The 18,941-nt window shown below is 36.9% G+C and overlaps 1 protein-coding gene and 1 non-coding gene across 4 annotated transcripts in view; one reads left to right on the top strand and one right to left on the bottom strand.

Annotated features, from left to right (window-relative positions):
- Positions 1-18,941, top strand: part of Cfap20dc (CFAP20 domain containing) — a 230,944-nt gene that overhangs the window by 102,040 nt on the left and 109,963 nt on the right. For all 3 annotated transcript variants that reach the window (XM_047531685.1, XM_047531684.1, XM_047531683.1), the window contains exons 6-7: positions 3,242-3,398; positions 18,517-18,681. In XM_047531685.1, coding sequence (XP_047387641.1) covers positions 3,242-3,398; positions 18,517-18,681 — 322 coding nt within the window. The remainder of the gene's footprint in view (positions 1-3,241; positions 3,399-18,516; positions 18,682-18,941) is intronic.
- Trnat-ugu (transfer RNA threonine (anticodon UGU)) lies at positions 18,191-18,268 on the bottom strand. Its single transcript has one exon. It is a non-coding gene; the product is annotated as a tRNA-Thr (tRNA).

The raw sequence follows: 18,941 nt of genomic DNA, 5'->3' as shown, positions 1-18,941 counted from the left end.
GATAGTAATTCAGGTAGCTTTATACTCTGGCAAAATGAATCCAATTATCTTGAGATCTTTTCTATAATAACAGCAAAAAAAAAAAAATAGGAGGAATCTAATCAAATATCAAAAAATATGAGGAATCAAAAAGGACTGGGACAGCGGGCCAAGGTGGTGCACGCCTGTAATCCCAGCAGCTCAGAAGGCTGAGGCAGGAGGATCACAAGTTCAAAGCCAGCCTCAGCAACTTAGCGAGGCTCTAAGCAACTCATTAAGACCCTGTCTCAAAATAAAATAGAAAAAGGGCTGGGGATGTGGCTCAGTGGTTAAGTGCCCCTGGGTTCAATCTCTGGTACCAAAAAAAAAAAAAAAAAAAAAAAAAAGGTAGGAAACCATTAACTTATACTTGTGTGCATTTGAATTTGTGTGTGTTTGTGTGTGTGTGTGTGATTTCATAGACTCTGCAGTCCTTTCAACATGGTAATAAATCCACATTGCCAAGACATTAATCAATAAAAACTAGAAATTCACACTTTGAATCATTCTGTTACCCTTTGCCAATCAACTCCTTCATGCAAAATTTCTTGCTGGAAATAAATAGCATAAACTCACTTATTAATCATCAATAAGCTAAACAGAACTATCTTTTCTTTATCAGATTCCTGTTTCTCTGGCATATACTTCCTCAGAACCCATAATTATGAACGCTGTAGATTAAGAGTTCTTCCCTGGTGGACTAGAGTCTCACATAGGTATAAAGTGATTACAGATCAAGGACAAAGTTAAAAAAAAGGGGGGGGGGGTGGATTACAAGAGTGGGTGGACGATATCACCAAGAATAATGAAAATAATATTTCATAAAGATCAACTATAATTCAGATAATCCACATGTTGGTAGTAGAGAGTTTATACTCCTTTCCAAAACTTCAGAAAATATATCACAGCATTTATGAGTAAAGAGGTATTTCTTGAAGCTTATGAAAATTGGAACCTTTATAAATATCAACTCAACCAAAAAAATAATTTCCATTTTCTCTAGTCAAGAGGGATTTGCAAAAGTTTTCCCCATCTTTTTCAGGAACCACCTATCTGTACACCCAGGAAATGGATTCATTAAGTAAAGATATCAGTTCCCAGACTTTCATTTGTGGAGTGATTATAAAGAATGAAAATTAAATATTGGAGTGTAGGCATGAATGGATTTGCATGCCTTCATATAGTCATACACACACACACACACACACACACACACACACAAACACACACACACAGTTATGCTTTGAGTTCTGAGTCCTGCAGAGAGAATAAAAGCAGCATGACTGTGATGGATAAGAAAGTGTGTCACTGGTAAGGGCCTGGTTTCCTGGGACTCCGTTGGTACAGGAGGTGGACCCCGATTCCCTAGCAGAGCTGATGGTGCAGCCAGCTGGAGGGATCAGATAAGCAGGGAACGAAGGGGCAGGACCCTGAGAAGAAACTGCCAGCCTCTGCATGCCTCCCAGGCCTAGAAACCTTACTCAATGCTCAATTCCAAACTTAAGGCTCACCTTCATGCCTTTCTAGGATGTGAGGAGACCTAGAGTCAAAAAAAATAAAGCTGATCATAACAATGGCCATTATTAACTCTACATTTTGTTTTACTTCTACGATAAAAGGGAAAGTATTCATGAAGCTGCACTTGCCTCAGTTGAATAGGACACTGACATTCACAACAAGGAAAACACAGAACATGGATTTTAAGGAAAAAGAGCAAATGAGAGATGATTATCCAGGGAGAATAAAGTGGGGGAAGCGGGGTGTGTGCAAATGAGCTCAAAGTCTTATCTACCATACAGGAAGTCAGTAACTGGTGTCTGAAATTACTGAATGAAGAGCTATTATTTTTAAATACAGAGAGCAAAAAACAGATATCTGAGATGACAGTGTGATTAGACGAGAGGAAGCATGACAAGGGAATGTAATGTATTTTGTACAAAAGTTTTGATACTGTTTGGCTTGTATTTACATATAAAACCGTGATACATTTTTTTAAAAAAATTGAAGTAGGCTTTTCTAAACCTCCCCACCTGCCCATTCTGCATCCTCTGTAATGGTAAGCATTGTCTTATTCATATGCACTTGCTCTTTAGATTCCCAGGTCCTTTTCCTGATCTTCCAGTTGCTCCAGAACCTGGCCCCTGGCCCATCCCACCACAACACTTCCCAATACCCACCGCGCTTGTCATCCTGCTGATTATGACAACTCAGTCCAACTTCCTACCTTTGCTTTTGTCAGGCTCGTGGACACCCAAGAGACCAGAGCATCCTCATGACCTGTAATATAAACTTACTGTTGAGACATGTACCAAAAGAAAAAATCTCCTTACATTTTCTCAATATCTTACTGCATTCTCTTCCTTTTCTCCTATGGAGACAATCTTAGGCTCACCTCCATATTTAAAGTCAACATTCCTTGATAAAAAAGCTTTGCCTCTTAAAAAATCTCCTAAACAAAAAACAAAAGGGTCTAATATATAGAAGATGAGAAGTATGTATGATTTTAACTTCAAAAATAATTTTTCCTACCTTTGTCCTATAGTCTTAAATATGTCTTACTCACTAAGTTGTTTTTCCCACTTTCTTTAACTCAGTCAGACCATTTAGAGGATTCATTTGATGAAGTATTGAGGAATCTAATTGTTTAATGGGCAGAAATTAGTGCCTGCAAGAGTACTTTAAAACTGGCAAATACCAGGCATAATTACAAATTCTTTAGAAGAATCTATTTCTGTACAATAGGTTAATTGGTTATAAGTAGACAGCACTGGCTACTGCTTAAACCCAGCTTCTAATTTCATTCATGCCTTCTTTTCCCTCAAATATAAGTGGCTAATTGTGATCAAATTAGGCCCCTTGAAGGAACAATTGGCTACTTATGCCTGATTTTCAAGATTTAAGCGATTCAACACACCTACAATTAACTTCCCACCAGCACAGTACCTGCAGATAGAGTTATTTCTCAAAGCCGTCATGGCCTTGTCTCATGATGGGAACTCTGTAGTCACGTGGCCAATGTATAGTTTAGATTATGGGGGTTTCTTGGGAAGAATCAAAGCAATTTTTAAGAAAAATTTTAAGCCAAGACAGATAGGGTGAAATTGGTTTGGGGCTGGATGATCCACATAACTACCTCAACTCTCCGGTCTTTCTGCACCCAGTGACTCATTCATTTATGTGATTTTGAAGGAACTTAACTCTCCTTTGCTTCTCTCCATCTTAGTGGTGCAATCTGTGCATTGACTTGGTAGCATTCACCAGTGAAATATTCAAGGGAGCAGTTTTCCAGTCATTGGATGGAATTATTGTCTCAGCTAACTGTAAGCTACGGAAAATCTTCACCTTAAAATCAAAGCCTCAAGACACTGCTGATAAAGATGGTATGTTTTGCTATCAAGACTTTAAAATCCTCTGATGTATTTTTTAAATTACCCATGCCTTTGGAATAGTATGGATGCATAGTTGCTGTTTGATTTTATGTCTGCTGAAGTGAATTTGCTCACAATCATGTTGATTTCTTTATTCTGGACCAAAATGTTACTAAAGCTGAATATCACAAAAAAAAAAAAAATTGCTATTTTATTTTTGCAGCTCTTTTCTTCTTTGTTTGTGTTGACACTTGCCATCTAGTTAGGATTCTTGGTTGCAAATGACAGAATTCTTTTAAGGTGATTGAAACAGAAAAGGGATTTATTTAAGTAAATAGCTAATTTATAGAATCTCAAGGATATCTAGAGTCAGGCTTAGTATCCAGAGCCAAGAACAAATTCAACCCCTCTCACGCCCCTCCCCCATAGCTACTGCAACGATGCAGACTCTATGAGACCCACTGTAACACTGGGCTCTAGGTTCCAGAATTTCTATTACAGCAGCTCCTGAAAGCAAGTGCCTACTTCTCTACTACCCTCACCAGAAACTGATTTCTTCTCAGTATTTCTCTCTGTTGAACCAAGACTGACATGGCTGTGTCTGATTTATGGAGCCTAAGTTCCAAGCAGTCAAGGAGCCCAGTAAATCTCATCTGATTCCTGACTTGGGAGACAGAATTCATTGTGTGGGAAAGTCACCAAATTAGGAGGGATATACAAAAGACAGCAGGCCTCCAAAAAGTTCTGCAGTTGTCCATTCTTTTTATTCTGTGTACATTTCATGAAGTCATTTGGCAGCCACTGTATTAATTTCTAGTGATCATGTTAAAATGGACAGTTGAGTTCTTCCTTAAATTAGTCCTAGAGAGACTAGATATATATATATATATATATATACATACATATATATACACATATATATATAATATCCATCACTGATTAATAAATATATTCTACAAGTAACTCAGCCACCTAGAATTCATAAGATGACATATCATCCTGCTAAAATGGTTTTAAACAACCAAAGTATTGAAAGAAAACTGATAACTTCCTTTTGATTTTCATCTGGAATTTATTTTTTAATATCAAATTTCTAGAAGCCTAGGAAGCACAGCTGCCATAAGATGTCAAAGGAGATTTTTTTAGACATTTGTCTCTAGACTTTAGACTTATGCTCTATCTACATGAGTGTAGATGTACACTACAAGAAATCCTTAGGTGGCTCACTCTGTGGACCAGAACACTGTGCCTATAAATTCTTTTGATAATAAAACACAGCAGTGTATTAACAGCTCCCCAAAGAGATCAGGAGCCATCAAGTGAAGCTGCTTGTCTTATATGCCACTTAAAGGCTATATGGGAAAGTGAAAGATATTACTTTTAAAAATGGAGCCCAGCTAATAAGAAGCCTCAAAATGTACAGAAATATATGTATACTCTACAGCAGATGAAGGGAGGTGGTTCATAACCTGTCTGATAAAAATGGAAAGAAAAAAGCAGATCAGACATACAAATTAAATGCATGTTTTCATCTCTGATCCTTCCTCAAGCCCCACTAAAATTATAATATAGGAGTAAAAAGAGGTATGAACACACTAAGATAAAGAATGTGGGAGAAGAGACAAAAACAGACAAATGATGTTACCAAGTTTTATAAGCACAAGGAGTGACTTAGAGAAGACCAAAGATGACTGAAATCTTGAGGCTTACAGGTCTTGAGGTCTTTGATGGGTTTCAGAGTGTTCATGAGCTGGCAGACCCAGTGGGGTACTCAGTATGGAATGATAATAGAGTGAAACAGACATTATTACCTCATGTACATGTATGCTTGCATGACCAATGTGATCCTGCAATGTGTATAATCAGAAAAATGAGAGATTACACTCCATTTATGTATGATCTATCAAAATGTATAAATGCAGTCTACTGTCATGTACAACTAATTAGAACAAATTTTAAAAATTAATCAAAAATTTTAAAAAATAGTCTGGTTAAATTCTGCTTAGGTTGCCGTAGGAGCCCAGACCCCTCTCTAACTCCATACAACCAGGCAGCAAGAGGTTTATTCTCTGTAGAAACCTAACCAGAGAGCTTCTGAGCTCAGATACATTAGTGCATGATAGATGCCAAAACTAACAGGAAGAAGGAATTAGATACGGTAGGAAATATTTTTTTCTCAGAGCTAATAAAAGATACTACACACATAAGAATAATTTGTTCTTGCCTTACTTCCATAAATATTTTATTGATGTACATTATGTGCTAGAATTCTTCTATACATATAGAAATATGCACAAATAGTGGAATTTCCACAGAGTGAATGCACTTCTGAAATCACCACCCAGATCAAGAAATAGAACATTATCAACATCCTATAAGCCTTGCTTAGGTCCCCTCCCAATCCTGACCCTCTCCCACTCCTGAGTGACTACCTCTGTCTTTGCTTCTACCAGATTAACTTAATCTGTTTTTGACCTTTATAGAAATAGAATAACCTAGTACATATTCTCTCTTATATGCATTATTTCTTAAAACATTATGCCAGTCATCCAAGTTATTGCACTTAGCAGTAATTTGCTGATTTTTAGTAAGTATACTGTGTCACTATGTGAATAAACCTCATTTTATTTCTTCTTTTAGGCTGTTTTGAATAATGCTGCCAGAACATTCTTCTGTGTTTCTCTTGGACCATATGTGTAGAAATTTTTTTCCTGTATTTAGGAGCTGAATGATTGCATGCTTCAGCATTCTTAATTTCAATTATTATATTTTTTGACTCTAGGATTTCATTTGATTTCTTTTTATAGCTCCCATTCCTCATATGAAATTCTCCATGCTCTTATCAAATTTCTCAACTATCTTAATCAAAGGTATTTTAAAGCTGCTGGCTCATAACTCCGGTATCTGAATCCCCTGAGTATCTGTTTCTATTGTCTAATTATTTTTCTCTTGCTATGCCTGTTTTGGGTGAATGCTTATCAAAAACTCTGCAAATATTTTGAAGATCTGGATGGTATTTTCCCACATTAAGAGACACACAACCAAAAATAAAACAAAGAAGCTCAAAAGACTGAAAATATATGGAAATATTAACAATAATAGAAATTAGCCCAAGGAGTCCACCATCCGAGTAACAGGATTCCAAGACGAGAGGCTGTAGTAAACAGTGAAATAATAGAATCTTCCAAAATTGAAGCCCAGATATTTTCAAATTGACACAGCCCATCACAACCCAGAATAATAAATGAAAAGGACTCACCAATATAAAATACCATAAGAGGGGCTGGGGAGATAGCTCAGTTGGTAGAGTGCTCGCCTCGCAAGCACTAAAGGCCCTGAGTTCAATCCCCAGCACCGCAAAAAAAAAAGAAATGGTACACCTGCACTTTGGGGTTACAATAAAGATTTAATGTGCTCAAGGCTAAAATACCATAAGATACTTTAAGTTTGCAGAATTTTTAGAAATACAATTTACATACAAAGGATTAGGAGTAAGAGAATAAGAATGATGTCCAACTTTGTAACAGCAATGTTCAGTGACAGAAGACCTTGAGGGTCTACCTTTGAAAATCTAAGGAAAAGTTATTTTCAACCTAGAACTCTACACTCACACAACTATCAATCAAGTGAATAAAGAATGAAGATACAAGGTCTTAAAAAATTATTTACTTACATCATTTCTCAAAAAAGATTTGGAAGATACTCTTCACAAAAATGAGAGCAGATCAAGAAAAAGGAGGAAATTAATAATCCAAGGCAGAAACAAAGAGTTCCATTCAGGGGAAAAAGCAAAGGGAAAATCTACACTAAAAAAGTAGGTTTAAAAAAAAAAAACAAAACCAAAGGCAATTTCCAAATTTTTTATGTTCAAAGGAGTTTGAAGGATGAAACTGAGCATCACATCCAGAGTTGAGCAAGAAAATGGAGGCTTTCGGGAAGAAAGTCTCCAGGAAAAAAATGTATCTGACAGAGTCTGATATATTTGAATGTAGAAAATAAAATCAATGATGATTTCACAAGATTAATGGGAAGTTTAGGAAGAAATGACATGTTGGATATGGAAAACCCATGACCAAACAAACCAATGATCAACTCCAAGGAAAACAAAATGTTGTACAAGAAAAGAAATGCAATCATAGTATGTCATGTGATTCAGATGTGCACAACTTTAAAAAAAAATACTTTACTTTTGGCAATTTTAGGTTCACAGCAAAATTAGATAGGGGGTATGGAGAGTTTCTATATGGCCCCTGTGCCCACACATACACAGCCTCCCACACTGTGAGCATCCATACCAGAGTGGTCCAGGGTGGTGTGGAGAATAGCCTCATATTCCTCTTAGCATTTAACCTTAACCTTGTATAAATATCTCTGTTTTGGTTCCCTTATCATTAACATAAGAATAATTGTTCCTTGGTTAGGTAAAATACTGTTATTATATTTGCAGTGAAAGAAAAGCATGTGTAAACCAAGTACATCCTGGAAAAGTAAAATTGATAGATATTGTAGATCCCGAAGACACGGGTGAATGTTCCCAGAGTCCACTGCTGTGATCACATGCCAACTTTGTGGTTTTGTATGAGCCTTCAACATCTCTGAGGACTGTTTCCTCAATAACTGATATAAGGTCACTGTAAGGTCACTGTGACTATCCAGTCATGTACAAAAACATATGTGAAAAGATAAACCGTAATCCACTGTGCAGATTCTAAACACTTATCTGTCTTCTACACCTTAGGCAGTGGGATGACACAGCCGATTTCAAGGAACTCAGGGTCTCACAGGGAAATTTATATGTTAATATAAATTTAATGTTCAATGGTAATTTCCCTATGGGCTTTAATAAGTAGTGGGAAGAGAGTCTGGAGCCCCTTACTTAGAAGATCCATTTATTGAGGCACTTTGATTTTATAGTCTATCAAGTTAAGAAAAACCTAAGACCTACTGTAAGGTTGCCCACATTTGGATCTGCCAAATCAGAATATTAAAACAGGCAAACGAGAGAAACTACAATTATTCTGACTGTTTCATTAAATGAAAGACAAATTAAACATGCACACAGTCGCCCACACAGTCTAGGAGGATCTTAACTTCAGAATATAGGGTGACATTTTTACCACAGACCAGTGAAAATGACTTTGGATCAGTACCTGTCCATAGACCACTCTTTGGGATGTACTGACCAACATTGACTTTCCAAATTTTGTCTTGAAGGAAAAATAATTATTTCCCAATAATAAGTGGGGCAATGAAAAGAAAAATCATTTCAGGCAGAGGAAAGAGAGAGAGATAGAGAGAGAGAGAGAGAGAGAGAGAGAGAGAGAGAGAGATACACGTGCATGGCACTGTGAAGGGATCTGACATGTTCAAGGAACATGGTGCATGGCAGGATGGGAGATATAATGTGTTAGTGTACACTAAGCTGCAAGGTTGAGATGACATAAAAATGTAGCACCCTTTCCTCACAGTTCTATGTGTAATTATAGGCACTAGAAAAATTAACAATATGAGAGTTCATAAAGAAGACAGTTACACAAAAGAAAACAAAGGACATCATAGCATAGGGTGAACTGAGTGTCCCTATCTCTGGTGAAGGAGGTTGGCAGTGAAATTGAAAAGATGATGGGGATTATGGTGGTGGTGGTGGTGGTGGTGGTGGTGGAGGTGGTGATGGTGATGGTGATAATGGTAGTTGTGATGGTGATGGTGGTGATGATGGTAGTGATGGTGGTGGTGATGGTGATGATGGTGGTTGTGATGGTGGTGGTGGTGATGGTGATGGTAATAATGGTGGTTGTGATGGTGGTGATGATGGTAGTGATGGTGATGGTGATGATAGTAGTGATGGTGATGGTGATGATGGTGGTTGTGATGGTGGTGGTGGTGATGATAGTAGTGATGGTGATGGTGATGATGGTGGTAGCGATGGTGGTGGTGGTGATGGTGGTGATTATAGTGCCTTAACTCTTGATAAGATCTCAGCACTGCTCTAAGAACTTTACAGATATGAATGTATTTAATCCTTATAATGGCCTTCTGAGATGGATATTACTATTATCCTAATTTATAGGTAGGGAAACTGAAATATAAAGAAGTCAAGTGCCCAATGTCATAAAACAGTTATGCACCCAAGTACAAAGGACTTGAACCTGCCTGCAGGGCTGCAGAGTTTATACTCCTAACAGCTTCAGTGTACTACCTCTCATGGAGTGGTAGAAGAGAAGGGAGATTTTAAAAGGGAAAGAAACAAGAGATGTCCTGAACTAAGAATGCCAAGATTTGGTGACTGGCTGTGTTTGGGTACCTGTGTTACAACCAGCAGTGGAGGTCCTTCTGTCCTTCTTATTGAAGGAGGGGTTGGTTTCCTCTGTAAAGACAGTGGTCAAATTTTGAGATCTTTAGTAGAGGAAACTTTTTACCATTTGTTTTTCAATTCCATAGGATTTAATTGAAAAATAACGTGTTAAAAGCTTACTTTATTTCAGTTCTTTATTGTCCTTGGCTTAATTAAACTGTTACCATTTCCCTCTAGAACTTCTTAAGCTCACCCAAGTTAGGAGATTGTTCCTAATTCTTTGCAGTTCTCCATTTACACAGTGGGATATAATAGAAAGTGAATTATTAGAACCTTGCAATAAGCAATTAACTAGTTTTTACTTGCCCAGAGGAATGACAAGCTAGACAAGTGGTGAAGTGCAGATCTGATTTAGTTTATTACTTTTCTGGCTCCCGAGGGGATGTGGAATGGCATTTTTAGGGAAGTACATGACTGAATTATTGGTTAACATATCATTCATTCTACATTTGAAATAAAAAAACAGCATGTATGTGTAGATATTTAGAAAAGAAAGAGAAAAAGGAGAGAGAAAAGGCAAGAAGAAAGAACAAGCCATGATCTATCAAACATATGTATGCCAATGATGATTTACAATTCCCCTGAGCCTGCAGTTCAGAGTTCTTTCTGAAATATCAGTAGTGGGGGGTTTATGTACTATATTCAGAAATGCAAGAGAATAATTAAAGTTATAATTTCAGACTGAGAGCCCCTTGAAGGCAATAGACCAGTTCTCTACATTTTTATCTCTAGCACATGACTTGGTACTAGTAATTTATTATAAATGTTTGATGAATTAATGAGCTAAGGATTGGCTATTTATTTGTTCATTCATTCATTCATTCATTGTCTCTTCAATAAACCTTTATTGAGTGTCAAGAAATTTGAAGAAAGTATTCCTTCAATGGCTATGGAAGAATCTGGAAATATCAATATCCTTCCTAAAGAGACTCATTGAACAGGGGCCTTAGGGGTTTTCTAATCCAGAGATTTATACAGATCAGGAAAATAAGACCCATGGAATGAGGGCGTCTTGCGCTTGGGTCACACTCAGTGGAACATCGAGACCAAGTCTTTACCTGCTTTTTCCTCAGCAATATACAAGTTTACCTTCCTCAATAGACAGACTGGTTCAGTGTTTCTAATAATTGCTATTAGCAGTATTAATATTTAATATTATTATGTTGAGAGTTTCCCCATCTCTTTCTTCATCTCCAGGTCAAGTAAGTGCATACAGTACCCAAATCTTACCAGTTTCATGTTGTGTTTCCACTCCTTCCCAAAGTAATTTTGAACTCAAAATGCCCTTGGCTAGCAAACAAGTCCAGGGCAAGAGAAGGGGTAAGGTCAGCATAGCAGAACTGCCCAGCAGTCAATAGGGGATCCCATAGAAGTAGGTCAACAATATCTATATATTGAGGTTCATAACTATTCTGATGACAATATCTAGTTTATGATCAAACTAAGTTTTTGATGGAATCTCATCTCTCAAAAAACTCTTAAGGACAATTCCATTTACAGTAGCATCCAGAACAGTCAAATACCTAGGAATAAATTTAATCAAAGAAGTGAAAAACTTACATGCTGAAAACTACAAAATATTCCTGAAAGAAATCAAAGCAGACCTAAATAAGTGGAAAGAAATCCCATGCCCATGGATTGGAAGACTCAATTTTGTAAAGATGACAATATTATTCAGCTATGTAATCTCTCTCCAGATCCCAGTGGCTTTCTTTGCAGAAATGAAAAACTGATCCTCATATTCATGTGGAATTGCAAGGAACTCCAAAAAGCCAAAACAGTCTTAAAAATGAAGATCAAAGCTATAGGATCACACTTCTCAATTTCAAAGCTTACTGAAAAACTACAGCATTCAAAATAGTTTTGTATTGAAATACCAAGTGAATAAAATAAAATGGAGTCCAGAAAACAAACCAAATTATTTGATTTCAACAAGGCTGTCAAACTTAAAGGAGAGAAGATAGTCATTTCAACAAATGATTCTGGAACAACACTATCCACATGCAAAAGAGTGAGGTTGGACCCCTACCTGATACCATATGCAAAATGGACTCAGAATGTATCAGTAACCTAAATATAAGAACTCAAATCATAAAACTCTTAGAGGGAAAAAGGGAAGGTCTTCAAGACTTTGAATTTGGCTATATTCTTAAATGTGACACTAAAATCACTACAACAAAATTTTTTTAAAAATAAATTAGACTTCATCAAAATAAAAACTTTTTTCATCACAGAACACTATCAAGAAAGTGACAATCTATAGAATGGGACAAAATGTTTGCAGCATATATACATAGGTATATATATGAGCTAGAATGCATGTACCATCAGATGTGTATTATCTGATAATATACATGTATACATGTATAGTACAACCTAATATAGTCTAGTACCCAGCACACATAAAGAACTCTCACAGTTCAACAATGGAGAGACAACCACTTAATTAAAAATGATCAAACGACTTGATAGACATTTCTCCAAAGAAGATATACAGGTAACAAACACATGAAAAGATGCTCAACAAAATTAATCATTAGAGAAATGCAAATTAAAACCTTACCTTCATACCCATAATGATGGCTATAATTTTTCTTATGGGAAATAAGGGTTGGCAAGGATGTGGAGAAATTAGAACCCTTATACATTACCAATAGAAACACAAAATGGTTTATCTATTATGAAAGCAATGTAGTCATTTCTCAAAAAGTTAAACATAGAGGAGCATATGACTCTGAAGTTCCCATTCCTAGATATACACCCAAAAGAATGGAAATCAGGTATTCGAACAAGTACACGGACACACACATTTATGGAAGCACTATTCTCTGTAGCCAATATGGAAACAGCCCAAATGTTCACTAAGAGAGGAATGGATAAACAAAAGTGTCACATGTGCTACAGTGGAATAGTATTCAGCCATAAAAAGTACAGATTGACGCTGTAGTACAGATGAACCTCCAAAACATGCTAAATGAAACAAGTCACACATAAAGGTCACACATTGTCTGATTTCACTTATAAGAAATACCTAGAATAGGAAAATCTATAGACACAGAACATAGATTTGTGGTTGCCAGGTGGCTAGGGACCTGAGGGGATGGGGAGAAATGACTTAATGAATATGGGGTTTTATTTTGGTGTTATGGAAATGTTTGGGAACAAGACATAAAGGTGGGAGTTGCACAACATTATGAATGCACTAAATGCAACTGAATATTTTGCTTTTAAATGCTTATCTTCATATTAATGTGAATTTCTCCTCAGTAAATTTTTTAAAAGCTCTCAGACCATTCAAGATCAGCAAGCTTTAGGGATATCCCAGGCTAGTATACCCACCCCATGCCACATCCAGAGAACATCTGACAGTTATATGGCCAAGGAATGAATGAATGAATGAATGAATGAACAGATCTGCCAGGCACAGTGGTGCATATAAGCCCAGTGACTCTAGAGGCTGAGGCAGGAGAATTGCAAGTTCAAGGCCAGCCTCAGCAGTTTAATAAGACCCTCAGCAACTTAGCAAAACCCTGTCTCAAACTAAAATACAAAAAGGGGTGGGGATGAAGCTCAGTGGTAAAGCACCCCTGGTTCAACGTCTAGTTAAAAAATAATAATAATAATTTATTTTGGCAGAGACCTTTGTCTCTCTCTTATTGGTGGTTTTTTTTTGGGGGGGTTAAATTTTATTTTATTGGTTCTTTATAGTTATACATGACAGTGGAATTCAATTCTGATAAAATTATGCAAGCATAGGATGTATCTTATTCTAATTAGGACCTCATTCTTGTGGTCCACAATGGTGGGGTTCACTTTGGTATTTTCATATGTGTACATAGGAAAATTAAGTTAGATTTATTCTATTCTTCCTATTCCTATCCCCTTCCCTTCTTTTATTCCCCTTTGTCTAATCTGTCTCTTTATTCAAGTATTTCTCATTTTCTATGTTTTCTCTCTTAGTTTGTTTCTTAGATCTTTCTGTAGTTCATTGATCATTTTAGCCAACAATTTTCAGAATTCTTTATCCAGCATTTCATCTACTGTATTGTGCCTGGGTAGTTACATAAAATATTATGGACTTATTGGTGTTTTAAAGAGATGAAATTTTATATTCATAAGGCACTGTGCTAGGCACTGCAGGCATAAGATGAATATAGATGAGTCTGAGACCAGTGACCAGTGAAGAATTACAAAATCAGTCCTTATTTAAAGTACGTGAGCTAGGAGGAGCGATAAACTGAAGCAGATTATAAATCTCACTACTTTATGAGGCATTTCCCCCCAGTAAAATGGGAATGGTGATTTTTAATGCATAAAGTGTTTTATATATGTATTAAAATTGATGACTTAATTTTTAAAGCTAGTTAGGATCCTCATCAAAGATATTAAACACCTACAGAATGGTTCATTTTATGATGACTTTATGGCCAAAGAAAGGTGAACATGGTTACAAAGTCACTCAAATGTTCTAATAATACACTAACTCACACCAGGAGCGAAGACGCCAGAAAACCCACCATCTGGTTGTGATTGGATGCGACATGAACAAATCTGTCAGCTTTCTCTTAGCCTCCCCTCCACGTGCCACTCTGCCATCCTGAACTGACCACTGCTGCCAACATTCTGCGCTTTCAGCTCCATTAGCAAATGCAGTTTAGATTCCTCTTTCCTCTGTGCGACGTTCATCAGGCAGCCCGAGTGTCTCCACGGCTAGGCCCTCCCAGAAGGGAGAACTCAGCCGAAAGAACAAGGCACGCAGGCAAGAACTGATTGCCAGCTTGCTTTGTTATTTACCTCTGGGGAGGAAGTTGTGCTATCCAAAGTAAACATACAGGGAGCATTTTAACTATCTAACCAAAGTAGAAAAATGGCAGGCTTGGCAGCTGCTTAATCTCATTCCGGCTGTCAAGGAGCTTTTGCCCAAGCACATCTACTGAGCATCCCCTTCCAAACAGCTGCTGTACCAAAGATGTCGCGGGGATTCTCCCACCGTTCTCTCCTGCTCTTGCAACCCTGCGGCGGAACATCTCTCGGCTTTCAGAGTACACCAGACTCCTTCTGCCTTTACAGCCTTCAAATGTTCCCTCGACCTGCATGATCACCACCCCAAAGATACTTCCTGCTTATCGTTTTTGACTCTGTTTAAAAGTCTCTTTGTCATGACACCTGTGCTATTAGATTCCCCTCTTTTGATCTTTCATCACCTTCAACTTTTCCTTCTGAGTACTTAAATTATAATTAAACAATTATTTATGATTTGATTTGCTTCATATCCTATGCAAGAAGGCAAGGCCAGGGTCCATCTGGCTCACCACCTGATTGCTGCCACTAGGCAAGTGCTAGGACATCATAAAGACCCCATAAATCAGCCCAGAGTAGAAGCTGATCTACAAAATGAGTAAATGCATGAATGAAGACAGCCCATGCTATCTGTGGACTCAAACTCAGCACTATTTAATTTTTATGTAGGATCCATGCTATTTTTCAGAATTAGTCTGTATTTTTAAATTACGTTATGACATGCTAAAGATAAAATGACTTATCATAGAAATGAAAAGTTGTACCCCATTTGTGTATAATGAATAAAAATGCAATCTGCATAAACAAATTAAAAAATAAAATAAAAAATGACTTAGTAATTGGCCACAAAGAAGAGGGGATGTTAGTGGGAGGCAGGTGCTGGAGATAGGAGTTTACTTGCACTTAGGTCTACAGAACACCCAGCTGCCAGCTAATAGATGGTCACAAAGCTCCTTCATAGTTTGGTTTCACAAAAATGAGGCTAATGCCTCTCTCCACGATAATTCATGAAGTTTCAGAGAAAATTCGAGAGCCAATAGTTACTTAATGATTTGTGAGTCAGTTTTCCATTACTATAACAAAATACCTAAGATAATCAACTTATAAAGAGAAGAGATTTCTTTTGGTTCACATTTTTAGAGGTTTTACTCCATGAACTATTGACCCTGTTGCTTTGGGCTTATGGTAAGGCAACAAATCATGGTAGAAGCATTTGGTGGAACAAAATTGCTCTCCTTGTTGCCAGGAAGCAAAAAAGAGGAAAAAGAAGAGACTGGGATCCCACAATCCTCTCTGGGACATGCTCCTACTGACCTGGACCTCTGACTGGGCCCACCTCTTTCTTAAAGGTTTTACCATCTCCCAGCAGTACCAAGCCTTTAACACATGAACCTTTGGGGAACATTCGACATCCAAAACACACTATTATTAGCCTTCATTTTTAAATAATAAAATGATAAGGGTTTTTATTTATTCCTTTATTGCATGTTTCATACTACCTACCATTTCTCTCAATAATCCAATATGGAGACAGTTCTGAGTGTGAAGGGACAGTACACACACATGAAAAGGAAAAATGGCAGAGGAGATCTAAGCCTCTTAATGTGAAATGTGATTTGCAGGTCAGTGGGAGCATGTCCCAGAGAGGATTGTGGGATCCCAATCTCTTTTTCTTTCTCCTTTTTCCTGTAGGATCTGGATTGGAGTTTTGAAATTGTCTCTACCTCTCTCTATCTTCCATAAAAGTTTATGGATTTAAGGTCATCAGGTATTTGCTATCAGTCCCTTGTTAGTTACAAAGTCAGGCTTTGTGCTGGATTCATTTCCAGCTTTGTAAGGCACTGTGTTCCTATACTGTTTACACAAACCTCTAACCTAAGGTCTCCATGATTTCTCTTTACAAGAATACAGTATTTTATTTTAGGTTCTTAATGGCCTCCAGAATTCTCTTCTTTTAAGATCATATCTTAATTTATAGGTATTGGTGTTGATGTGAAAATTACTTTTTTAACCTCAAAGGAGTTTGGAATGATATGTCAAATATACTTGTGTGCGTTCATTTAATTATTTTTTCCAAATGCTTTCTATTCTGTAGTTCATTTATTCTATTACTTCATATCGATTTTCTAAATGTCAATGACAAATAAAGAATGACTAGACAAAGAACACCTGAAAACTAGAATTTGTAAATTTAGTGGATTTTAAATCATTGGTGCACTGGACACTTAGAAGCTATTACGCTGCTGATGAGTATTTAACATTTTAGTTAAATGATTCATTTTCCTCTTCAAGATTAAGACATTAGGATTCAATTAGGAGCATGCCGTGGCTCAGATGCACAGAAATCTCTTCAAACACCATTTGCCTCTATAAATGTGGTGAGAGTTTATACATAAGGGTGTTTTGTGAGGGATGATTGGCTGAATTTGTCTTGCTAACATTCACATGTACTCAAGCAGATTTTTTCCACTACATTCTTAAAATAGAAACTTTAATAAAAAAACAAACATACGTAGAAATTATCATGAAAAATAAAATAAAAACTGTGCTTAAGCTAACCACCTGAAAGTTATTTTCCAATTTAGTACATTCCCTTCTTACCTTTTTATCATTGTCTACATTTCATATATTTATTACCTACAGTTGAGAGTTTTGTATCTATTATTTTCATTTCATTTCAATTTTGAGCCTTTCCCATAGCATTGATATCTTCATAAATACATTTTCTTCTGGTTCTTTACTGCCCCTAAAATACTATAATGTGCCTAATATTTCTCAGGTACTGGAAATTTAAGTTGCTTATTTTCAGAACTTATAAATACCTGTTTGCTTAGATCTTTGAATTTCTAATATTTTATTTTACTTTAGGTTTATAAAGTGAAATTACTGCGTAAAATGGAAAGAACATTTTAAGGCTTTGGATACATACATATAGTAAAATTGCTTTCTAGGATATTAATATCAATTTCTTTTTCTACTTGCTGCAAATGGCAAGGCTTAATGTATTTACCATAAAACAAGTCATACAATAATCCCAGAGGCTTGGGAGGCTGAGGCAGGAGGATTGCAAGTTCAATGCCAGCCTCAGCAACTTAGCCCCCGTCTCAAAAAAAAAAAAAAAAAGGTGGGCGCTGTGGGTGTGGTAAAGCACCCCAGTTTCAATCCCTGGTATTAAAAAAAGTCATACAAATAAATAGGATAAAATGCACTACAGAAAAAAGAGTGAAAAACGTGAACAGGAAATTTACTAAAATCAAAATATCCATATGTATATGAAATTAAAATAAAATGCTATTTTAACTATTTTAATAGACTTTTCATGAAAGTATTCAAAGGTAAAATGTTAACATTGGGGAAGCTGGGTCTAAAGTATATAGGATACTTTCTGTACTTTTTTCAAAAATTTTCCATAACTTTAAAGTTATTTCAAAATAAAAAAAAAATTAGAAACATTCATATAATGGCTCTGGGTGCTTAAGTTCTTCAATAATATCATTTTGCTTATTGATCTGCTGTATTCCCAGATGTCTTAACTGGAGCATATGTAACGTTCTCTCAAGTCACATCTCTGCTATTGAAAAGTGAATGTGAATATTTCCAGTGAATTTCCTTATTTAAGGCACAGTTCTCTGAATTTCTTTCTTTTTTTTGGGGGGGGGGTGCTGGGGATTGAACCCAGGGCCTTTTGCTTACAAGGCAAGCACTCTACCGACTGAGCTATCTCCCCAGCAGTTTTCTGAATTTCTCCATATGTTTTATGGCTTTATCTCATGTAATCCTTTCTACGACTCTGATAAGGAAGCAGTGAAATTATCATGCTCCTTTTTCAGGTGTGAACATCAAGGCTGAAGGTTTAGTAACGCATCCAAAGTCACACTCTAAAATGCTTCACTTCAGTGGGTGTGGTTTAAAGGGTGTGCCCCCTTGGCAGAGATGGCTGACAGTTTGGGATTGAGTGTCTGTCTTTCTTTCCAGCTATGTATGGCGTTCCCTTTCAAACAGATGAACCCACAGACATCATTCCACGAAGCTGCCAACTAACAACAGACGTTCCGCACATCACACAGCTGCTGAACATGACTAAACTCCGCCAGACTGAAATCAAATTTGGAGGGCATCCTCTAAGATCAGCAGAATCAGGTAAGCACTTGAAGCCCCTAGTCTACATTCCCCCCCCAAAATGTGACTACCTCCAAAGAGGGTTCTGTACCCCATTCTTTTTGTTCGTTTGTTTTTATTAATGCATTATGGTTTTGCATAAAAGCTGGGTTCATTCTGACACAATCATAAATGCATGAAGTTTCATTTACTTCATTTCAGTCCCAGGTGCCCCCCCTCTTCCTCTCCCCTCCTCCTTTCTCTGTTCCCCTTCCTCCACTCTGCTGGTCTTCCTTTCCCTC

The sequence above is a fragment of the Sciurus carolinensis genome, chromosome 17, assembly GCF_902686445.1.
Source record: "Sciurus carolinensis chromosome 17, mSciCar1.2, whole genome shotgun sequence".
In the NCBI taxonomy this organism is placed as follows: Eukaryota; Metazoa; Chordata; class Mammalia; order Rodentia; family Sciuridae; genus Sciurus; species Sciurus carolinensis.
The sequence above is the reverse complement of the archived record's forward strand: the minus strand, read 5'-3'. Positions and strand labels throughout refer to the sequence as shown.